This window comes from Rhinatrema bivittatum, unplaced genomic scaffold (genome assembly GCF_901001135.1).
Source record: "Rhinatrema bivittatum unplaced genomic scaffold, aRhiBiv1.1, whole genome shotgun sequence".
In the NCBI taxonomy this organism is placed as follows: Eukaryota; Metazoa; Chordata; class Amphibia; order Gymnophiona; family Rhinatrematidae; genus Rhinatrema; species Rhinatrema bivittatum.
The window spans coordinates 142,748-165,943 of NW_021820477.1; the positions used below are offsets into that span (position 1 = coordinate 142,748).

The following is a 23,196-nucleotide window of genomic DNA, read 5'->3' on the forward strand; positions in this document are numbered from 1 at the left end:
TGTGTTATTGTGGGATGTATTGCCGGTAGTTGGGGCATTTATAAATAGCAGAGCATTGAAAAGGACGTGATCTGACCAGGGTACAGGTGTGCATGAGGGGGTATTGGGAGAGTGAATACGCGAGTTAATGAATATGAGGTCTAAAGTTTGTCCGGCTTTATGAGTAGGGGAGGTGATGAGCTGACGGAAGCCGATGGCATGGAGCGAGTTAAGGAAGGTGTCACAAGAGGGGGAAAGTGGGGTGGAGTCGACATGGAGATTGAAGTCTCTGAGTATGATAGCTGGGACTTCAATATTAATGTTTTCGGATATGAATTCTATTAGGGGGGAAGGGTTGTGTTCTAGAAGGCCTGGGGGTGTTTAGACAAGGCAGATTTGGATTTCAGTAGACTTGAACAGGCCAAGTTCAAATTTGGGTGGGGTGTTAATGTTCAGTGGTCTGAGTTTGAGGTGCTTTTTGACTGCTAGGAGTAGGCCTCCACCTCAGAGGAGGAATAAAAATACAAGGAGGAAAGGAGAAGAAAAATGGAGACGAGCCAGAGAGAGCTGGGAGTTGCTAGAGCATGAATTTGTTTAACAATGTTTTAATCTGTTGAGCTCCTTTATCCAGTCTACAGAGTCACACCTGCAGGTTACTTAACACATCTATGTGCAACCCTGCTGTCCATCTCAACAAGCAATGTCTCCAAATGGTCAAACACTGCCCACTATCTTCATCTTCCTCTCAGCCTTGCCTTCCTGTGTTCTCACTACTAGCACAGGGCCAGTGAAGTTAGCAGCAGCAGACAAAAGGCCCCTTCCTCAGTACTGGCTACCACCAACACCCTCAGCAGGTAAGGCTAGCGTCAGGAGGGACTCCGGGTCTCTTCCCTTCCTTCTTCCTCCTCTCCCAGGTTGTTCCTTCTGCGAGTCTGTAAAAGGGAAATCCGCGGGCTTGACTGCTGCTTTCAATACAGTTTCAAGAGATGCTACCAACAAAGCACACAATAATTATTCCTTTGGACCCCCTAATTCAAAATGTATTAACAGCACAACTTTGTATTTCCTCTACCAGAATAAAATCCCAACTAACACATTTCTTCTCCAAGGACTGGCAGGAGCAGACTTAAACATTTCTCATATTTATTTATTTCTTTCTTTTATATACCGACCTTCGATCGAGATATCACATCGGTTTCCAGATAACTAAAAGAATAGGGTAGTAACAGCCCTATTTTACATTATAACATTGTAATAAATATAATAAATGATAACATTGTAATAAATATAATGAATTATAACAGAAATAACAGGATATCTTGGACATATCTCATATCTCGGACATAGTGTTACTTTATCCTGACTGTGCAGATTTAATCAGAATTCTTCCTGAGATTGAAAGTGATTTTGTTAAGACTTTTGCTGGAAGTGATAGTCTGTGGGTTCCGGTGAAAGCTCTGCTGTTGGGACAGACTCTGGCTTGTAGCTGGTGGACTGAAGAGAGCAGCTTCCTGTAGTCATAGTACACCCCCTGGTGGTCTGACAAGAAAGAAAGCCAGCTTTGGAGGTGGTCCTTCCTGCCATCGGTGGATGTAGCAGTGGGACAAATGAGAATAAAATATTGAGCTTACACACACAGTGGGACACACACAGTGGGACCAGTCAGATTTAGATGTGGAGTTGGCACAGTGTAGGACTGGGTGTTGAGTTGGTACAGAGAGGGAGAGTTCAGGCTTGGGGGTGCAGTTGACATACAGTAGAACAGGTTAGGGATTGGGTGCTGACCTGGTATAGAGTGGGAGAGTTCAGGGTGTGTGTTGGCACAGAAGGGGATAAGTAAGAGGTGGGTATTGGATTGGCACAGAACGGAATGAGTAAGGAGTACATGTTGGGTTGATACAGAATGGGATTGATCAGGGGTGGGTGTTGGATTGGCATAGAGTGGAATGAGTAAGGGGTCAGCACAAGCTAAGATGAGTCAGGTTGGGTGCTTGGTTGGCACACAGTGGAATAGGTTGGGATTGAGTGTTTGTTGTGATGCTGCTCATCGGCGAGCAGATTCTCACCTCCAGCCCGATGCCGCCGGCCCCATGCGTCCTTCATGGCATGGAATGCTGCTGCTGCTACTGCCCCCACTGCTGTCTTCTCGGTGGGCCCAATGATACCACAGGCCTCTCTCCATCTTTGCGGCCGAGGGTTGCCATTGCTGCTCCTGTGCGGCCTGACTGCCGCCCAGCTGATGTTGTCATTCTCATGGTTGGGGAGCCGCCATTACTGCCGCTCTTCACGGCATGGAGTTCCGCTGCTGATTCCATCTTTGGTGCGGCTGGGATGCCAATGGTGCTGCCTCCCCTGTCTGGTGCTGGGCTCCTGCATAGGTGTGCACGTGTGCCTCTCCTTCAGATTTAAAGGGCCCATGGTGAGAAAAGTCCCACTGCCTCAGCAATGATGTAACCACCTTGTCCTGCTTTCAGCCCTATAAAAGAGCTTTCCATCAGTTCCTTGGGGCCTTCGCAAGGGAGTTCATGGTCATCCATGGTGTGTCTTCCTTCATGCCCTTCTCCTGTTTAGATGGTCTCCATGTTCTTTGTTGGATGTTCCTGTTCCTCTTGTTCCTGTTCCAGCTCTGGTTCCTGGTTTCCTTGTTCCTCGCCGGAGCTCAGTCATGTCACTTGTTCTGTGTTTCTAGTCTCCTGCTGGTTCCTCGTCTAGTCTTCTGAATCTTCATCTCATCGGAGTCTTCAATCAAGTTCCTGATGTTCCTGTCTTTGTTCCAAGGTCAGCCTTCTGGATTTTCCCTCATCTTTCCTCCAGGCGTGCCAGTGTCGTGGTCCATGATCAGCCAGAGGTGGTTGTATAGGGTGCTTCCTAGCACAGGGCCTGTTTCCAAGTCCATCTTCACTGGATCAAGTCCTCAGAGACCATCCTTGTTTGTAGAGTTCCAAGTTCCAAGTCAAGTCTTGAGTTCCTGTTTGTGTTCCAAGTTCTGGGCTCATGGAGCTTGCCCAGCCAGTGGATCTTCATGTTCCTCCTTCCAAGCCTCGTTCCTCATTCCAAGCCTCATTCCTCATTCCAGTTGATTCCTGACTCCTGTCCTCCTCTGAGTCTCAGTTCTGAGCCTGTCTCATTCCCCATGTGGTCCTCAACCAACCTGTGGCAGGTTGTGTAGGATGAGCAGTGGGACAGCATGGTCCATGACCAGCCCATGAGGGGCTGTGTAGGGTGCACTGAGGTGCAGTACACCGGGAAGCTGGACCCTTCCTGTACCTGACTCCCGTCTCAAGTTCCAAGTCTCCTGAGTCTCCGTCTCAAGTTCCAAGTCTTCGAGTCTCCATCTCAAGTTCTAAGTCTTCGTCCGAGTTCCATGTCATGTCGAATACTGTCCTCAGCCTTCAACTGTCCTGACACACAAGCTGTTCCCAAGTGGCAGGTCTGAAAGGGCTATCGAGTAGCCAGAGAGCTACCCCAGAGACCAGCATTGCATTGTTGGGTCTCACTCTGTGCTTACAGGCTCAGTGGAAGTCTGAGTGTACTATGTTCCAAGTTCCATGTTCCAAGCTAAGTGCCTGAATTGCTTGCCTCCCATGGTGCCTTCCTTGGAGTCTTGCCCTGAAGTTGTGCCGTGGTTCAAGGGCTCACTCTTCTTGATGAAATGAACGCATTCCCCGCACTCACAACAGTGTTAAATTGGTACAGCATAGGATGGGTGCTGAGTTGCCATGGAAAGAGATGAGTAAGGAGTGGGTGTTGGGTTGGCATAATGTAGGGGAGTTCAAGGTAGTGTTTTGGATTGGCACACAGTGGAAATGGTTAGGATTAGGTGCTGAGTTGGTATAGATTGACAGAGTAAGGTGGGTTTTGGATTGGTACAGAGTGGAGGGGGTTCAGGGTTGGGTGCTGGGTTGGTGCAGTGGGATAGGTTAAGACTGGGTGCTGAGTTAGTACAGAATGGAGGGGGTTCAGGGTTGGGTGCTGGGTTGGTGCAGTGGGATAGGTTAAGACTGGGTGCTGAGTTAGTACAGAATGGAGGGGGTTCAGGGTTGGGTGCTGGGTTGGTGCAGTGGGATAGGTTAAGACTGGGTGCTGAGTTGGTACAGAATGGAGGAGTTCAGGGTTGGGTGCTGGGTTGGCGCAGTGGAACAGGGTGGGATTTGTTGTGGAACTGGTACAGAGTGGAGGAGTTCATGGTTGGATGCTGGGTTGGTGCAGTGGGATAGGTTAAGACTGGGTGCTGAGTTGGTTCAGAGTGGAGGAGTTCAGGGTTGGGTGCTGGGTTGGCGCAGTGGAACAGGGTGGGATTTGGTGTGGAACTGGTACAGAGTGGAGGAGTTCATGGTTGGATGCTGGGTTGGTGCAGTGGGATAGGTTAAGACTGGGTGCTGAGTTGGTTCAGAGTGGAGGAGTTCAGGGTTGGGTGCTGGGTTGGCACAGTGGAACAGGGTGGGATTTGGTGCAGAACTGGTACAGAGTGGAGTTTAGGGTTGGGTGCTGGGTTAGTACAGTGGAATAGATTAGGATTGGGTGCTGAGTTGGTGCAGATTGGCAGAATAGGATGGGACTTGAATTGACACAGCATGGAGGTGTTCAGGGTTGAGTGCTGGCATGGTGAAACAAGCTGGGATCTGGTGCTGAGTTGGTACAGTGTAGGGGAGATTTGGGTTGGGTGCTGGGTTTGCATACAGTGGTACAGGTTGGGATTTGGTGCTGAGCTGATTCAGAAGGGAAGATTTCAGGGTTAGGTGCTGGGTTGGCACAGTGGAACAGGGTGGGATTTGGTGCAGAACTGGTACAGAGTGGAGTTCAAGGTTGGGTGCTGGGTTGGTGCAGTGGGATAGGTTAAGACTGGGTGCTGAGTTGATACAGAGTGGAGGAGTTTAGGGTTGGGTGGTGGGTTGGCACAGTGGAACAGGGTGGGATTTGGTGCAGAACTGGTACAGAGTGGAGTTTAGGGTTGGGTGCTGGGTTGGTACAGTGGAATAGGTTAGGATTGGGTGCTGAGTTGGTGCAGATTGGCAGAATAGGGTGGGACTTGAATTGACGCAACATGGAGGCATTCAGGGTCGAGTGCTGGCATGGTGAAACAAGCTGGGATTTGGTGCTGAGTTGGTACAGTGTAGGGGAGTTCTGGGTTGGGCGCTGGGTTGACACACAGTGGTACAGGTTGGAATTTGGTACTGAACTGATTCAGAATGAGACGGTTCATGGTTGGGTATTGGGTTCACCCAGAGTGGGAGAGTTCATGATTGCATGTTGGGTTGGCACAGAAAGGAATGAGTTATGAATCAGGGTTGGCTGTTGGGTTGCATAGGTCAATGAATATGGGGTGGGCACAAGCTAAAACAAGTCAGGAGCTGGGTGCTGGATTGGTCCAAAAATGTGACAAAACAGAACATTCTAGTAATGTAAATGAAGCAACAGGCAGACCAAACTTGGGGCTATTTGATGTGCTAATTGTGATCAGGTGAGAGCATCAATAATGCACAATAAAAGCACAGGTAGATTGCCAAAGTTTTTTTTGTAAGCATTTTGGCAGTCCTGTTTCTGTAAGTTTGGGATCTGGGTGCTGGTGGGACTTCCTTCCTTCCCAGGTCTGTGGAGCTGTGGCTGCTGTGTGCGTGGAGCAGCAGCGGGCTCTGCAGGAGGTTCGCGAGGGAGCTGCCAGCGGCCCCTCCCTCCCACGGACGTGTGTCTGGCAAGGGGGGGTTTCCTTGCACTTGCACTAGCCCTGGCTCTCCACTCGCTCCGGCAGCTCAGTGCTGGGGGGAAGCCGCTGCCTGCCTGAGGTGAGTTCCACCTTCCTCCTTTTTAACTTTCCGCAGCCGGAGCTGAAGGATGTTAGGGAGGAGGAGAAACCCTGCCTCCGTTTCAGTGCTGCAGGACTGCTGCCCGGGTTTACAGACCGACTGCATGCACGCTGCAGGCTCGTTTGTCTGCTGATAGCTGAAGGTGCACTAGAAAGACAGCATCCGTGCAGTTATTCCGGGTCCTGCATGCTGGATAGATGCAGGCTGTGTGGATGGATAGATGCATAGGGTGCAGATCTCCATGCCAGATCAGATGCAGAGGGCTGTATAGAAGGCACCTGAAATGCAGCAGGCACTGGGCTCTATAGCAGTCACAGACACGGAGTAAGAGATACCATATTTGCTTTGCTCTCCCTAGCCATCTCTCTGCCCTTGCTGGATTGCAGTGCTCAGGATTTCTTGCTGACCTCGACTGCAGCAGAGCCTCTCACTCTTGCTTTGGTTACCTGTCTGCTGCAGATTGCTGCTTTGGGATGGAGCCCGCGCTGCGTGCGTCCCCCGGTGTCGGAGGCTCCTACTGGAGCAGGTGGCTGAATGACTCCTCGCTGCTGAATCTGAGTGTCCTGCCCAGTGGCTGGTTCTATAATGCCACCGCGGACAGCTTCCTGCCCGTGGGCATCAAGGTGACCATCGTGCTGGTGTACCTCGTCGTGTGCGTGCTGGGACTGGTGGGCAACTGTGCCGTCATGTACGTCATTGTCAGGTAAGTTTGCAATGAAATCAATGACTTATGCACTATGAAGCTAGACTGATAGAGAACCCCCTCAATGTGACTGAAGCCCCCCTTTAACACCCTTCACCCCTGATAAAAGTGCTGCTCTGTAATATGCAGCACCCAATCCTTGCCCCTCAACACTGCTCTGGTCTAGCTTTGTAGTGAGCCATCACTAGAGGGGGGGGGGAAGCATTGGGAGGGGGCTTCATCCCTATTTCCTGTCACAGAAGCCTGGAACATCACAGCAGATAAGGGTCCTGCAGTCTCAGTGCAATGCCACGGGCACCAGCTGATCTCTGGCTTCCCCTTTCCTTATTCATAACTAGGGACCCTCTGCTCTTATCCCAGGACTCCAGGACTTTCCTTCCTGACTGTGTCTGTCCCTGGAGGCCACGCTATGCAGATTTTCTGAGTCTCCCCTCCTGCAGCCCTCCAGTGATTGCACAGAGAGATCACTCCTCACCAGTATCCCTGGAAACAGGATCCGTCCCTGCTGCACAGTAATCTGTCGGCAGGCTCCAGGTGAGGAGCAGCCTCGGCTGTCCTGCCTGCTTCCCTGAGCTCCTCAGCGTGCATCTGTCTCTTAGGACCGGGAGCCAGGGGGCTCTCCTCCTCAGCACAGAGTGACTGAGTGGGGCCGATGTGGTACAGGCAAAGTATGTCCCAGTGCTAGTGCTTATTAATGCCTCCTGAAGGAAGAGCCTGGGAACAGGAGCCTGCAGTGCCTTGGGTACCGAAGAGGATGGGCACGTGGCTGTAACATTAGCTGGCTTTTCACTCTAGAATGGTTTTAGATTTTGAATCCGGACCTCTGGTAAAAGATGCATTGCCAAGACTGCCAGCCCAACTCTGCAGAGCGTGATCCAGCCCTGATGGGCCATCTCCTGAATCAATGATGGCACGGAGTGAATAAAGACATTAGGGGGCCTTCTGAAGCGGGCAGTGACGACGCCTCTCTTTGGGCCTTGCTAGCAGGAATCCATAAGAAGAAACAGCTCTGCTGGGCCCAGAGCTTGGGGATATGCACTCGGTGATCAGAGACAGGCAGTGAATGACCCGGCTGCTTGCTTTAATCTTGTCAGAGTTGCTTTTAACCGGAATTGAGTAAAGCTGAAGTATTTTTGGAGCACTGGAGAATATTGTTCCTTATAATTTGCCTTTTCACAGACAGCACCGTGGCCACGGCAGGAAAACAAGGGGCTGAATTTCTCATGAGGTAGGCGAAGTGCCTGCCCCGCTTGGCTGGCAGAGGGGCTGATCCTCGGGTGCACAGGCTGCAGGGATTCCCGCACATGCCCAGTCCCGTTCCTTCTGCTTAGCAGTGGAAAACTCGGTGCACAGCTCTCCAGCCCAGCTCAGAGAGATGGGCCCCTCCGCCTTCCCACTGCTGAATGCAGAGTCCGCCAGCCTCTCCCATTCCTAAGGATTCCCGGGCTGGCAGCCTGCGCACACCAATCTCTTTTCCACTGAAGAGGCAGTAGCCTCTGGGGCATTCTTTATGCCCTGGCAGCGGTATGTAGCACTCTTCTCCCCCGGCGTGCACACACACTTCCAGGATGAAGGTTGCAGACCCTGTGCAGTTTGGATCCGTTTCCTCTGGAGCCTGTTTGCTTGGCTCCCTCCTCTGCCTTGTCACGCTGCTTGGCTATGATCGCCCCTGGCTCCTTCTCCTGTGCCTCGCCCGCGCCTTGCACCGCTCCTCTTGCTTTCTCTTCCCCAGATTAACATTTTGGCATAAAAGTTTAGCTGCCACATTCTGTTTGAGCAGCCCCAATGCCTTTATGAAGACACTGGATGGACCCCACTCCAGAAAACCATCCCACTGCTCCCTGCCTTGCAATAAACCACACTGCCCCCAGGTTATGCTTTATTTAATGCCTCCTTATCTAGGGGTGTGCACTCCGTTCCATGGTTTCACACACTCCAGCACACTCACACACTCCAACACACTCACACACTCCAGCACACTCCAGCACACTCACACACTCCAGCACACTCACACACTCCAACACACTCCAACACACTCCAACACACTCCAGCACACTCACACACTCCAACACACTCGCACACTCCAACACACTCACACACTCCAGCACACTCCAACACACTCACACACACTCCAGCACACTCGCACACTCCAGCACACTCACACACTCCAGCACACTCCAACACACTCACACACACTCCAGCACACTCGCACACTCCAGCACACTCACACACTCCAGCACACTCCAACACACTCACACACTCCAGCACACTCCAACACACTCACACACACTCCAGCACACTCACACACTCCAGCACACTCACACACTCCAGCACACTCGCACACACCAGCACACTCACACACTCCAGCACACTCCAACACACTCACACACACTCCAGCACACTCGCACACTCCAGCACACTCACACACTCCAGCACACTCACACACTCCAGCACACTCCAACACACTCCAACACACTCACACACACTCCAGCACACTCGCACACTCCAGCACACTCACACACTCCAGCACACTCGCACACTCCAGCACACTCACACACTCCAGCACACTCCAGCACACTCGCACACTCCAGCACACTCACACACTCCAGCACACTCGCACACTCCAGCACACTCACACACTTCAACACACTCACACACTCCAGCACACTCGCACACTCCAGCACACTCACACACTCCCAGCACACTCCAACACACTCACACACTCCAGCACACTCGCACACTCCAGCACACTCACACACTCCAGCACACTCCAACACACTCACACACTCCAGCACACTCCAACACACTCACACACACTCCAGCACACTCACACACTCCAGCACACTCACACACTCCAGCACACTCGCACACACCAGCACACTCACACACTCCAGCACACTCCAACACACTCACACACACTCCAGCACACTCGCACACTCCAGCACACTCACACACTCCAGCACACTCCAACACACTCCAACACACTCACACACACTCCAGCACACTCGCACACTCCAGCACACTCACACACTCCAGCACACTCGCACACTCCAGCACACTCACACACTCCAGCACACTCCAGCACACTCGCACACTCCAGCACACTCACACACTCCAGCACACTCGCACACTCCAGCACACTCACACACTTCAACACACTCACACACTCCAGCACACTCCAACACACTCACACACACACTCCAGCACACTCCAACACACTCACACACTCCAGCACACTCGCACACTCACACACTCCAGCACACTCACACACTCCAACACACTCCAGCACACTCCAGCACACTCACACACTCCAACACACTCACACACTCCAACACACTCGCACACTCCAGCACACTCACACACTCCAACATACTCACACACTCCAGCACACTCCAGCACACTCACACACTCCAGCACACTCACACTCACACACTCCAGCACACTCGCACACTCCAACACACTCGCACACTCCAGCACACTCACACACTCCAACATACTCACACACTCCAGCACCCTCCAGCACACTCACACACTCCAGCACACTCACACTCACACACTCCAGCACACTATAACCACGCAAACTCTTAAAGTCATTCATAACATTTCCTCTTTTTCTCCCCAACATTTAAAACACCCTCCATCCCAATATACTATAAAAAACATTCTCTCCTCCCAAAGAAGGAACAGAAAAATAAATCCAAACAAAAGCACCCACTACGCATTTCTGAATTGATATCAGAAACACAAGTGACCTTAATACCACTTACACGTGGTCTTGTTTTGCGTATCAACAGGCAATGGAAAAATATATGGCTCTTGGAGGAAACTATTTTCGATCTGAGTGATTTTGTGACTAAAAGAGTAGGTGTATCATGCCAGCTTTCCACATAGCAAGATCAGGTCTATCCTTCTCCAATAATTTCAACAAGATGCATTGCTTAGCTGCAAGACACCCCAGAATCAACAGCAGCTTATGATATTTACCAAGAAGAGTTGTCCGGCCCTCCCTCATCATTGATGCTGGTTTTTCTGATTTCCAGGAGCCTTTGATTTTATATGGAGTCACACCATCAGATGACCACTGGGCTCCAGGTCATCACCCACCATGACATCAGCAACACTTTTTCTGTTTCCCACTGCCTCGCAGGAGGACTCTGCTACTGATTGCCTGGGGAGTGATCTTCCTACTCCTAGCCGCAGATGGGATTCTCCAGGCAACATCTGGCAGATGAAAGTCTCTGGCCACCAGCAGCAGCTTCCCCTGTACCATCACCTAATTGATAGCACCCACTGAAGCTCTTGTCTAGCTTGTCTTCTCCTGCTGCGATTGGTGGTTCATTTCCCATTTCTAGTGTAAGACCTCTTCCCTTCTCCCTGGTCCCTGCATTTCTGTTGCTTGTAGGATCTTAAACTTCCTGTGTGAAGGCACAGCTTCCCCTTCCTATCACACCTTTCTCATCAGGCCATGGTTATATCCTAATCACGTATGTCAAGGCGCACAAGCACCATGTGCACAATGTGAAAGGAAAGTGGTCAGAACACCATATCATTTAGCACTGAATGCAGGACAGCAGCGTTTAGGCAGATAATCACGAGCCAATTAAAAACATTACATCTCTATGCTGATGGACAAGCTTCCACGATCTGCATCTTCCAGTCAGCAGTCGCCTCTGATTATACATCTACTTATTGATTATCTTATTAACCAAGATCATTCTGAACTTTTGAACGCATTTTAATATTTGTTTATGAAGCTATCAGTGTAGCAAACCTTGACAAATCCCCAGAGTATATATATACAAGCCGTTAAGCCCGTTAAAACGGGCTACATTAACATTTTTTTTGGATCATTTCCTTCCCCCTCATTCTCCCTCCCACCTTCCCCCACTCTCTCCTCTCTCCCCTCAGTCACTCCTCTCTCTCCACCCCTCCCTCCTCCCCTCAGTCACTCCTCCCTCCCCCCCCTCCCCTCAGTCACTTCCCCCCTCCTCCCTCCCTCAGTCACTCCTATCTCCCCCTCCCCCAGTCACTCCCCTCAGTCACTCCCCCCCTCCTCCCCTCAGTCACTCCTCCCTCCCCCTCCCCTCAGTTACTCCTCTCTCCCCCCTCCCCTCAGTTACTCCTCCCTCCCCTCAGTTACTCCTCTCTCCCCCCTCCCCTCAGTTACTCCTCTCTCCCCCCTCCCTCCTCCCCTGAGTCACTCCTCTCTCCCCCCTCCCTCCTCCCCTGAGTCACTCCTCCCTCCCCCTCCCCTCAGTCACTCCTCCCCTCAGTCACTCCTCCCTCCCCCCTCCCCTCAGTTACTCCTCTCTCCCCCCTCCCCTCAGTCACTCCTCCCCTCAGTAGATCTCCGGGGTGTTCCTTCCGTCCGTCCCTCCCTTGCGCACATGCCGCCGCCGCTCCTGCTCTTCGGGCCGGTGCCGCCGCCGCCGCCACCGCTCTTTGGGCTGCCGCCGCCGCCGCTCCTGCCGCTCCGGGTCTTCGGGCCGGTTGCCGCCGCCGCTCCTGCTCTTCGGGCCGCCGCCGCCGCTCTTCGGGCCGCCGCCGCTCTTCGGGCCGCCGCTGCCTCTCCCGCCGCTCCGGGTCTTTGGGCTGCCGCTCCGGGTCTTTGGGCCGCCGCTCCTGCTGCTCCGGGTCTTTGGGCCACCGCTCCGGGTCTTCGGGCCGCCGCTCCTGCCGCTCCTGGTCTTCGGGCCGCCGCCGCCGCCACTCCGGGTCTTCGGGCCGCCGCTCCTGCTGCTCCGGGTCTTTGGGCCACCGCTCCGGGTCTTCGGGCCGCCGCTCCTGCCGCTCCTGGTCTTCGGGCCGCCGCCGCCGCCACTCCGGGTCTTCGGGCCGCCGCTCCTGCCGCTCCGGGTCTTCGGGCCGCCGCTCCTGCCGCTCCTGGTCTTCGGGCCGCCGCTCCTGCCGCTCCGGGTCTTCGGGCCGCCGCTCCTGCCACTCCGGGTCTTCGGGCCGCCGCTCCTGCCGCTCCGGGTCTTCGGGCCGCCGCTCCTGCCACTCCGGGTCTTCGGGCCGCCGCTCCTGCCGCTCCGGGTCTTCGGGCCGCCGCTCCTGCCGCTCCTGGTCTTCGGGCTGCCGCCGCCGCCGCTCCGGGTCTTCGGGCCGCCGCTCCTGCCGCTCCGGGTCTTCGGGCTGCCGCCGCTCCTGCCGCTCCTGGTCTGCCGCCGCTCCAGCTCTTCGGGCCGGTGCCACCGCCGCTCCTACAGCGCCCATTTTTATTTTTAAGAGGCACACTGTGACCGACGTGCTCGCATGTGCGGTAGAGCTGCTCTCTACTGCGCATTTGCGGCACGTCGGTCAACCTTCATTTATTAGGTTGATATATATATATATATCTATAGACCTAGTAAGCTTTGTGACGACAGGTAACTGGGCTTCGGAAGGTGCTGCTCCGTCCAGATGTCTTTGATTTCTTTGGTGTAACTTTCTGTCCTCAGCCCACCTTAGCTTGAAGAGCAGTTGACTTTGTGATCTGGGATTCCCTGGCGCACTCTCCTCCTGTGGGTTTTTATGTACCTCGCTTTTTGTGCTTTATGTGTAAGCGGGTTATACATGAATAAATGAAACGATCTGCTCTGAGGTGGGAATGCTGCTGGTGTAGAAGTGCTTCTCCCATGCACCTCAGCATGCACATTGCTGGGTACCGTTCGGATCTGAATAAAAGATCAGCATCATCCACTCACACCTCATGGCTCTTAGCAAGCAAGAAGCCCCCTTGCCTCCTTCACATCAGAAGATGCAGACTCTGGGCCCTTGGGGCTTCGTACTTTTGTACTCCACATAGAAGTTATCAAACATAAATAAGGCGGTAGCTTTTACTTGGACTAACCATACATTTTTCGCCCAATAGAAAGGCATCACTTACATTTCCATATTTTTTCTTTTTTTAATTACTAATTTTTATTTCTCTGCCTTCAAGTGGAGTAAGACGGCAGGCGCACTCCTTTAATTAATGCTCCTGTTTACATCACTTCTGTACTTTTCGATATTCCATGCCAATTAGAGGAGAAGATGAAATGGCCGTGCTGTAGTGACTGCACTTGAGTCTTTATAAAGAATCCTAACCCTGGCTCAATAGACCCTCTGACTCTCAGCTACTCTGCTTCTTGTTTGACCCTCAGGGCCTCTTGTCCCGTGGCAGCTCACACGGGGCTTTATTTAATTAGATCAATGCTTCCCTCCCCCCTGTCTTCAGATGATGACTTTGCTTGGTTTTATTTCCATCCTCATTTAAGTGTTCGTGATGCCTTGAGGCTGGATATGCAGTCCTCGGTGGCAGGATGGGCAGACCAATAAGAACGGGCCTTTAACGTGCATTGCTGAGCCCAGCGGGCGCTATGTACTAACAGCGCGCGTCAACATGCGTTATCCGGCGAAGAGGCCTCGCCCACACCCACCCTAGGACCATTCCTGCGCTGATTGGGGGAGATCATTTCCTATTTCAAACCCAGGCCGGGGGCGGGCAACAAAAGAGAAGACCCCCACTTTTCTGGTGTCCCCTGAAGGGGGCAGCAGAGAGTAAAAAAAAGCACCACCTAGGGCCCTTTGTGGGCCACTGATCCTAGGATGAAGCCAGGGCCATGCACCCAGCACGCAGGCCTGTGAAATGGGAAATAACAAGAAGAAGACGGAAGCCGCTCCGTTTCCCTGCAGGGGGCATCGTGGGAGCTGTGGCTGGGAAGAGCGCGTGCCTGAATGTGGAGAAGAAGATTTAATAAGTGGGTGAAAGAGTCCAGGGCGCTAGGGGAGGGGGGGGGGGGGGGGTACCCCCGAGACTTTGGGGGGGGAGGGGGAGGGAACCCCCTTATGACCGGGGGGGGGGGATCTTCGGGGCCACCCTCCCTTGCTCAAGGCGACCCCATTAGGAGGGGACTCAGTCTTTGGATAATTGTGAATGAAGGCTCCTGGTCCCACATCCCAGCTCTGGGGAGCCCGGAGAAATCAGGGGGGAGGACCTGCTGAGTCAAAAAATGAAAACTAAGCAGGAAAACAAAACCCTGCCGCCCCCACTCCTATGCAATAACCACAAAACTATAGGGAAACAGCAAACCCCGCCTCCCTCTGGCCCCGCCGCGCCCCTGCGGAAGGAAAGGCGCGCGACTGAGTTGGCTTTGACTTGGATGGTAAATGTGCGCAGCGGCGCGCGTGGGAAGCTGCGTCAGTGCCGCGCTTCCAGAGGGACCCGCTGGTCGCCTCTGCCTTTCCCGGGCTCCCAGCTCCGCACAGCGTGCAGGAAGGCCGGGACTGGGCTGCCGGAAATGCTTTCAGGTAAAAATACTTAGCAGTTGCAGAGCAGCACGGCAGGGAAATGATCCACGTGAAATCGCGTGACCCTCTCAGGAGGGCAGGCGCACACGAGGGTCCTAGAGCCAATCCTCTTTCTCCCACTCTGACACAGCCCAGGGGCCCCAGAACGAGGGGTCACTAAATCCTCCAGGACCCAAGATGGCTGGGATAAATCTTGATTTGTTGCCAGGGGTGTGTGTGTGTGTATGTGTGTCTGTATGTATGTGTCTGTGTATATGTGTGTATATGTGTGTGTATGTATGTCTCTGTGTATATGTGTGTATATGTGTGTGTATGTATGTCTCTGTGTATATGTGTGTATATGTGTCTGTATGTATGTGTCTGTGTATATGTGCCTGTGTATATGTGTGTGTATGTGTGTCTGTATGTATATGTCTCTGTGTATATGTGTGTATATGTGTCTGTATGTATGTCTCTGTGTATATGTGCCTGTGTATATGTGTGTGTATGTGTGTCTGTATGTATGTGTCTCTGTATATGTGTGTATATGTGTGTGTATGTATGTGTCTGTGTATATGTGTGTGTATGTATGTGTGTGTCTGTATGTATGTGTCTGTGTATATATGTGTGTGTATGTATGTGTCTGTGTATATGTGTGTGTATGTGTGTGTATGTGTGTCTCTATGTATGTGTCTGTGTATATATGTGTGTGTATGTATGTGTCTGTGTATATGTGTGTGTATGTGTGTGTATGTATGTGTGTCTGTGTGTATATGTGTGTATATGTGTGTCTGTATGTGGGTATGTGTGTATATGTGTGTGTATGTATGTCTCTGTGTATATGTGTGTATATGTGTCTGTATGTATGTGTCTGTGTATATGTGTGTATGTGTGTCTGTATGCATGTGTCTGTGTATATGTGTGTGTATGTATGTGTCTGTGTATATGTGTGTATGTGTGTCTGTGTGTCTGTGTATATGTGTGTGTATGTGTGTGTATGTATGTGTCTGTGTATATGTGTGTGTATGTGTGTGTGTATGTATGTGTCTGTGTATATGTGTGTATATGTGTGTGTATGTATGTGTCTGTGTGTATATGTGTGTGTATGTGTGTCTGTATGTATGTGTCTGTGTGTATGTGTGTGTGTATATGTGTCTGTATGTATGTGTGTCTGTGTGTATATGTGTGTCTGTATGTGTGTGTGTGTATGTGTGTGTGAGTGTGTGTGTCTGTGTGTATATGTATGTGTGTGTGTGTGTATGTGTGTCTGTATGTATGTGTGTGTGTGTGTGTAACAGGTCTATCTTCACTTGAAAGGATATGAATGCCATAAAAGACTGTGGAGGCTCAGACTGAGTGTCCCAAATTATATATTTACTGTCAGTGTTCTTAAACGTTAGCAATGGCACGTTCACAACAGTCCTGGCTCAATACAAGGACATTCACAGTTCTCCAATTTATCTGTGCAAGTGCTTCTCAGTATTAGGCAGGGAAACTCTCACTCTCTAAGGTTCCCAGTTGGTCATAATGCCTCTGTATCGCTCCATGGTGAGACCGCACCTTGAATACTGTGTACAATTCTGGTCGCCACATCTCAAAAAAGATATAATTGCGATGGAGAAGGTACAGAGAAGAGCGACCAAAATGATAAAGGGGATGGAACAACTCCCCTATGAGGAAAGACTAAAGAGGTTAGGACTTTTCAGCTTGGAGAAGAGACGGCTGAGGGGGGATATGATAGAGGTGTTTAAGATCATGAGAGGTCTAGAACGAGTAGATGTGAATCGGTTATTTACTCTTTCGGATAATAGAAAGACTAGGAGGCACTCCATGAAGTTAGCATGGGGCACATTTAAGACTAATCAGAGAAAATTATTTTTCACTCAACGCACAATTAAACTCTGGAATTTGTTGCCAGAGGATGTGGTTAGTGCAGTTAGTATAGCTGGGTTTAAAAAAGGATTGGATAAGTTCTTGGAGGAGAAGTCCATTAACGGCTATTAATCAATTTTACTTAGGGAATAGCCACTGCTATTAATTGCATCAGTAGCATGGGATCTTCTTAGTATTTGGGTACTTGCCAGGTTCTTATGGCCTGGTTGGCCTCTGTTGGAAACAGGATGCTGGGCTTGATGGACCCTTGTTTCTGACCCAATATGGCATGTTCTTATGTTCTTATGTTCTTATGGTCAGGGAATCCATATCTGTGACGAAAAACTCTTTCCAAAAATACTGATGTCAAAAAGGATTACAGTCTATGCACAGACTCCCAGAGTGTCTCTCCCAGGCTGGGTGCCCTCAGAATAACATTTTAGATCTTATTCACAGTTCTCCTCTTCAGTGCTCTGAACAGGATTTTTCTTAGGCAAAGGCCGGAAGCAGGGAAGAAAGCTGTCGCCTCTTCAAGCAGAAAGGCTGGCCACAAGCTTCCTCCTGGGAACTTAGGGAAACATCTTCACGCAGAGGTAGAAATATCTGGAATCCTCCTGCAGCAGGGCACCATTTGGGATCTTCCCCACCTCCTGATCTAACCTAACTGCTGGGTACCCCGTGTGCCCCCAGCCAGGGTCACAAGGGCTCTCACAGGAGAAAACCCCAAAAGTAGATCCGGCACTGATCCCCTTCCCACTGAGGTATCGGCCCAGGCTGTGAAACCCAGTACCCAAGCAGGGGAACAACTCCCGAAAAACACTCCTCTCTCTTACCCAAAATGCCCTCCTAGCAATGCTGCAGCCTGCTTGTATAAAGGGGGGGGGGGCTGTTCAGAATTGGAGCCCCCATCCTAGCTCACAGGGTTCAATGCTAGGGCCCCACTGTGGTGATCCTGAAGAGTCGTCTCATTAATGCAGTTAGACCCGCGCTGATTGTTCTGCATGGGGTTTTTTGGCAAACACAGCAAACACCAGTGGCAGTGCGGGATGTAATAACAGCCACATATGCTAATTAGATACATGCATAAAATCTGCATATAGTAAACACAATGCAGGCAGTAATGCGCCCGGAAGGCCCTCTATAATATATCGCACAGACCCACACGGCCATCCATCGGCGTGTGAACACCTGCGATTACGTCTCGGGGCGAAAGCCTTTCCTTTTTGGAAAAAAATGAATAAATTAGTGGTCTGCAATTCAACGTGAAGGCGGGCAGAGCAATATCTAAACCCTTCATAATCAGACTGAGTGTGAAATGCAGATCGGCAATTCTGCCTTCGCTCTACCAGTTCCGCCCGCCTGACCCGCAAAAGCATCAACAAACCGATCCCCACACCGACATTTTCACTTAACTCCTGCCCTGTCCCAGGCGCTAAAAACCGGCACTAACCCAATCTCCCTGTATTGCCCATGATTAGATAATGGCCTCCTTTGCATGCCATTAACATGCATTCACGCAGAACAAGCCGCGGGTTGGTAAATGGCTTTACATGCACGTTTTGTCCCAGGTAGAAACCTTCATCACATACGCATCTAGGGTTTGCGCAAGCGCGCACGTTACACGTTGAAACCCGCGGCAGCATTTCCACCGCTTATTACATCGGCCCCTTAAGTGAGGAACAGTGCATAAGTTGCGTTGGTAAGAGCAAGATGGAAGGAGTGACTACCCACACACCGCATTCAAAAGCAAATACCGAAATAATTCCTCTTCTGGTGTACGAGAGGGTTCAGCCGGCTGCAGGGCAGGACTGAGGCATTGGTGAGCCGCTCTGGATCATGAAGCATGCGAGCACCTAGCTGAGCTGGAGACCTTCGAGTAATCGTGGCACCCAGGGAGGATCGGGAGGCAAAGATCCTCTCTCCTTCTGCTGAAATCAGCCTCCGACAAGCAAGGCAGCTCCCAGTGGAGAAAGGGAGAGGCGAGTGCGGGATAAAGCCCAGCTGCCTTGGTCTTCACTTCCCCGGCCCATGCCAGTGTCCCCCGCTCTCTGCTTGTCTGGAACAAAGAGGACCTTCTAGCACCCCTAGAACCTCAATCAGATACCAAGGGAATAGCTCCGTAGACGTAGATGTTGCGATTTTTAGGAAAATTAGCTAAATCTTAAATCCTCACGGTTTCAGTACAACCACACAGATTTATTTATTATTTGAACCCTTTGCCTGCCTTTACCAGACTGGGCTCGAGGTAGATTACAATCAAATTTGCGGTTAAATTCTTGCGACATTTGTTGCTCAGTTCACAATAAATATAGAGAAACATGAAAGGGAGGCACAAAAAATGTGATTAGTCAAGTGGTGGAAGGGGGGGTCTCTGTTGCTGTCTTTGCCCCAGGTTTTGAATGGAATTTAGGGAAAGGCCTGGCTGAATAAGTAAGCCTTAACTCTTTCACGGAAGGTAAGGTAGGACAGCTCAAGGCATAGGGATGGTGCGATCTTAGTTCCATACGTTTGGGATATTGCAGCCGAATGTGCGAAGTCTGATACAAATTGATCTGACGTACGCTGGGGGAGGAGGGGGGAGCGTGGTTGTGTGTGTGGGGGAGGGAGGGAGGGAGGGGTGTAATGGGATTGCTTGGCCTAAGTCTGTATTCACTGAACTCAGCGTTCTCCCAGTCACCCGCGCATCTCGTTTCTGCACAACAAGTGTGGGAAAAGAAGAAGTAAACAGCAAATGCACAGGCTCTGTGGCGAGGGAGTAGTCGCAAGAGAAAGTTGTTTTCTCACCTTGAACCATGTTTAGGGAAATTGCATGTGCCTCTCAAAACATATTTTCAGAAGTGCAGACAAAAAGGGTATAAAATGAGACATGGGAGGGAGAGGGGCAGAGAAAGATAATCCCAAACCTAAGAACATAAGCACATGAGAATATAAGAAATGCCATACTGGGTCAGACCAAGGGTCCATCAAGCCCAGCATCCTGCTTCCAACAGTGGCCAATCCATGTCACAGGTACCTGGCAAGTACCCAAACATTAGATAGATCACGAACTACTATTGCTTATTAATTATTACCATGATAGCAGTTTATGGATTTTTCCTCTAAGAACTTATCCAAACCTTTCTTATACTCACTTACACTAACTGCTGAAACCACATCCTCTGGCAATGAATTCCAGAGCTTAAATATGCACTGAATGAAAAAGAATTGTCTTCGATTTGTTTTAAATGAGCTACTTGCTAACTTCATGGACTGCCCCCGGTCCTTCTATTATCTGAGAGAGTAAATAACCGATTTACATTAACTTGTTCAAGTCCTTTCATGATTTTGTAGATCTCTATCATATCCCCCCTCAGCCGTCTCTTCTCCAAGCTGAAAAGTCCTAACCTCTTTAGCCTTTCCTCATAGGGGAGCTGTTCCATTCCCCTTATCATTTTGGTTGCCCTTCTCTGCACTTTCTCCAGTGCAGCTTTATCCTTTCTGAGATGCGGTGACCAGAATTGTACACAGTATTCAAGGTGTGGTCTCACCATGGAGCGATACAGAGGCATTATGACATCCATCATTTTATTTGCCATTCCCTTCTTTTTTGATCGCCGCAGCACACTGAGCCGACGATTTTAAAGTATTATCCACTATGATGCCTAAATCTCTTTCTTGGGTTGTAGCACCTAATATGGAACCCAACATTGTGTAATTATAGCATGGATTATTTTTCCCTATATGCATCACCTTGCACTTATCCACATTAAATTTCATCTGCCATTTTGAAGCCCAATTTTCCAGTCTTACAAGGTCCTCCTGCAATTTATCACAATCCCCTTGTGATTTAACTACTCTGAATAATTTTGTGTCATCCGAAAATGTGATCACCTCACTCATTATGCCCCTTCAGCTGATGTATTAATTAATTAATTAAGAAAACAATTTGTACTATATTATTTGCCGCTATGGTCTATGCTAATCTGAATATTTCCTTTGTTGTGGTGCTTTCGGGAGTGTAACTTAGCATTAGTAATAAAACCCTGCTTATCCTGGCATCTACAGTTGTGTTGCTTCAGTGTGTGAGTGTGAGTGTGACGTGAAGTGCCTTGTGGAGCAGTTCCAGTCAGGAAGGGAGCCTGTGGTGCTGGCTTTGTTTGTGTTTTGGGTAGCGGGTACTATGAGGGATGGGTCTGGGGCAGTGCATCTTGCCAGGGGAGCTGACTGGGGGATACGCCACACCCTCAGAGTGAACCAGGGGGTGCAGCTAGGAAGGGGGAGCCATTCGGCAGGAATGCTCTTCTCTTGCGGGACTGTGGCAGAGCAGAAGCTTGGACCCCCTGTTGTTTCACACCTGAAGACAAAGCGTAGGGGCCGATGCAATAAATAAGCACGGAAAGCGCCCGCTTTCTTAATGCACCCCCAGGTGCCCCCCTTGGTGGCGCCATGCAATATTTAAAATAGGGGGTCATGTTAGCAAGGAGGCGCTAGGGATTCCTTGCTAATGAGAACCCGATCGTCCTCGGCGGTTAGGAAAACTGACGCCGAGTGTATCCTTAATGCCGCAGAGCCGCACGGCCAGGGGGTGCAGGAAACGGAAGCTTGTCATTCGAGCATCCGTTTCCTGCACCCGACTGACAGTGGGTTGTTTTTTTTAACTTTATTTAATTTTGTTTTTCCTCCTACTTAATATTGCAACGATATTAAGTAGCAGGCAGTACAGAAAAGCCTGCTCCAGGCAGGCGTTAATTGCTGAGCGCTAAATGTGCATCCGAGACACACATTTGTTTTTTTTAGCATTGACAGTGAATAGCTAATAGCGCTATTAGACTCATTCCGCGTGGGACATGTGTTGAATAGACGCTAATCCCCTTATTGAATAAGGGGATTAATTAACGCCTATTAAGGATGTGCAGAAGGAAAAGATACGTTGCTATTCGGTATTCATTGCGCCAGGACCCAAATCCATTGCATCCGTTTTCATAGAGGGAACCCCGATTCGTCCATTAGTTGCATTCGGTATTCGTTTTCCATTAAAGTTGGAAAAACAAAAAAAAAAACCCCCATCCCAACCCTTTAAATTTAATTAACTACAACCCCCCCCTCCTGACCCCCCCCCAAGACTTGCCAGAAGTCCCTGGTGGTCCAGTGGTGGTCTGGGAGCGATTTCCTGCACTCGGGCTGTTGGCTGCCAGTATTCAAAATGGCACCGATAGCCTTTGACCCTACTATGTCACAGGGGCTATCGGTGCCATTGGTCGGCCCCTGTCACATGGTAGGAGCACAAGATGGTGCCAGCCATCCATTGCACCTACCATGTGAACAGGGGCTGACCAATGGCACCGATAGCCCCTGTGACATAGTAGGGTCAAAGGCTATCGGTGCCATTTTGAATACTGGCAGCCGACGGGCCAAGTGCAGGAGATCGCTCCCGGACCCCCACTGGACCACCAGGGACTTTTGGCAAGTCTTGGGGGGCTCAAGAAGGTGGGGGTTTTAGTTAGTTTTTTTTGTATTCGCTCCTTAAGACACACAAAAAATTTGGTAATGATATGTTGCATTCGTGGGGGTTTGCCATGCGTTTCGCGGACCCACGAATGCAACAAAAAGGGACCTATCCATTGCGGATTGCACCTACGTTCAAAATGAATGCACATCCCTAGCGCCTATACAACCCATGTCCAACTGTGGGTTATACAGTGTGCTCGCTCAGCCCCATCGAGTTTAGAGTTGTATCCTGCATCTGACCAGGAGACATTGCAATAATTTTAAGACTGCCTTTATGTGGCAATCTTAAGATTCTAGCATGATCCTTCCTTAAAGAATCATGCAGCTCTGGCACAGTGGAGACAGTCTCCATTTTGGGAAACCTTTCTTCAGTGTCTTCAACTAAAGTCATTTTAGACAGGAAATCTTGATTCGAGAACTTAATCTCAACCATACAAGCTCTTCAGTATGAATAACAGCTTGCCACAGAGTGTACATCATTATTTATTTGGGGGGCTGGATTTACAAGAGGAAGACTCCTCTTCTTGAAAAGAATAGGCAAGAAATCTGGTAGTAAGCGAATATAATAAACAGCTTTAGCCCCCATAGTATGGCCTGAATATAAGGATGCTGTTACCTCTCCTTGTGATAGCATTCTTCTATGACCTGATTCTGATACCACTCTTCTATGACCTGGCTCTGATAGCACTCTGGTTCTGATAGCACTCCTCTATGACCTGGTTCTGACAGCACTCTTCTGTGACCTGGCTCTGATAGAATTCCTCTGTGACCTGGTTCTGATAGCACTCCTCTATGACGTGGTTCTGACAGCACTCTTCTGTGACCTGGCTCTGATAGAATTCCTCTATGACCTGGTTCTGATAGAACTCCTCTATGACCTGGTTCTGACAGCACTCTTCTGTGACCTGGCTCTGATAGAACTCCTCTATGACCTGGTTCTGATAGAATTCCTCTGTGACCTGGTTCTGATAGAATTCCTCTGTGACCTGGTTCTGATAGCACTCATCTATGACCTGGTTCTGACAGCACTCTTCTGTGACCTGGCTCTGATAGAACTCCTCTATGACCTGGTTCTGATAGAACTCCTCTGTGACCTGGTTC

The 23,196-nt window shown here is 50.4% G+C and overlaps 1 protein-coding gene across 2 annotated transcripts in view; it reads left to right on the forward strand.

The window, feature by feature from the left end:
- Window positions 1-6,301: 6,301 nt before the first annotated feature.
- LOC115081663 (nociceptin receptor-like) overlaps window positions 6,302-23,196 on the forward strand; it is a 47,607-nt gene continuing 30,712 nt past the window's right edge. The window contains exon 1 of one of the 2 annotated variants that reach the window (XM_029586086.1): window positions 6,302-6,486. In XM_029586086.1, coding sequence (XP_029441946.1) covers window positions 6,470-6,486 — 17 coding nt within the window. In that variant the 5' untranslated portion in view covers window positions 6,302-6,469. The remainder of the gene's footprint in view (window positions 6,487-23,196) is intronic. The other variant, XM_029586087.1, reaches the window with a different exon arrangement.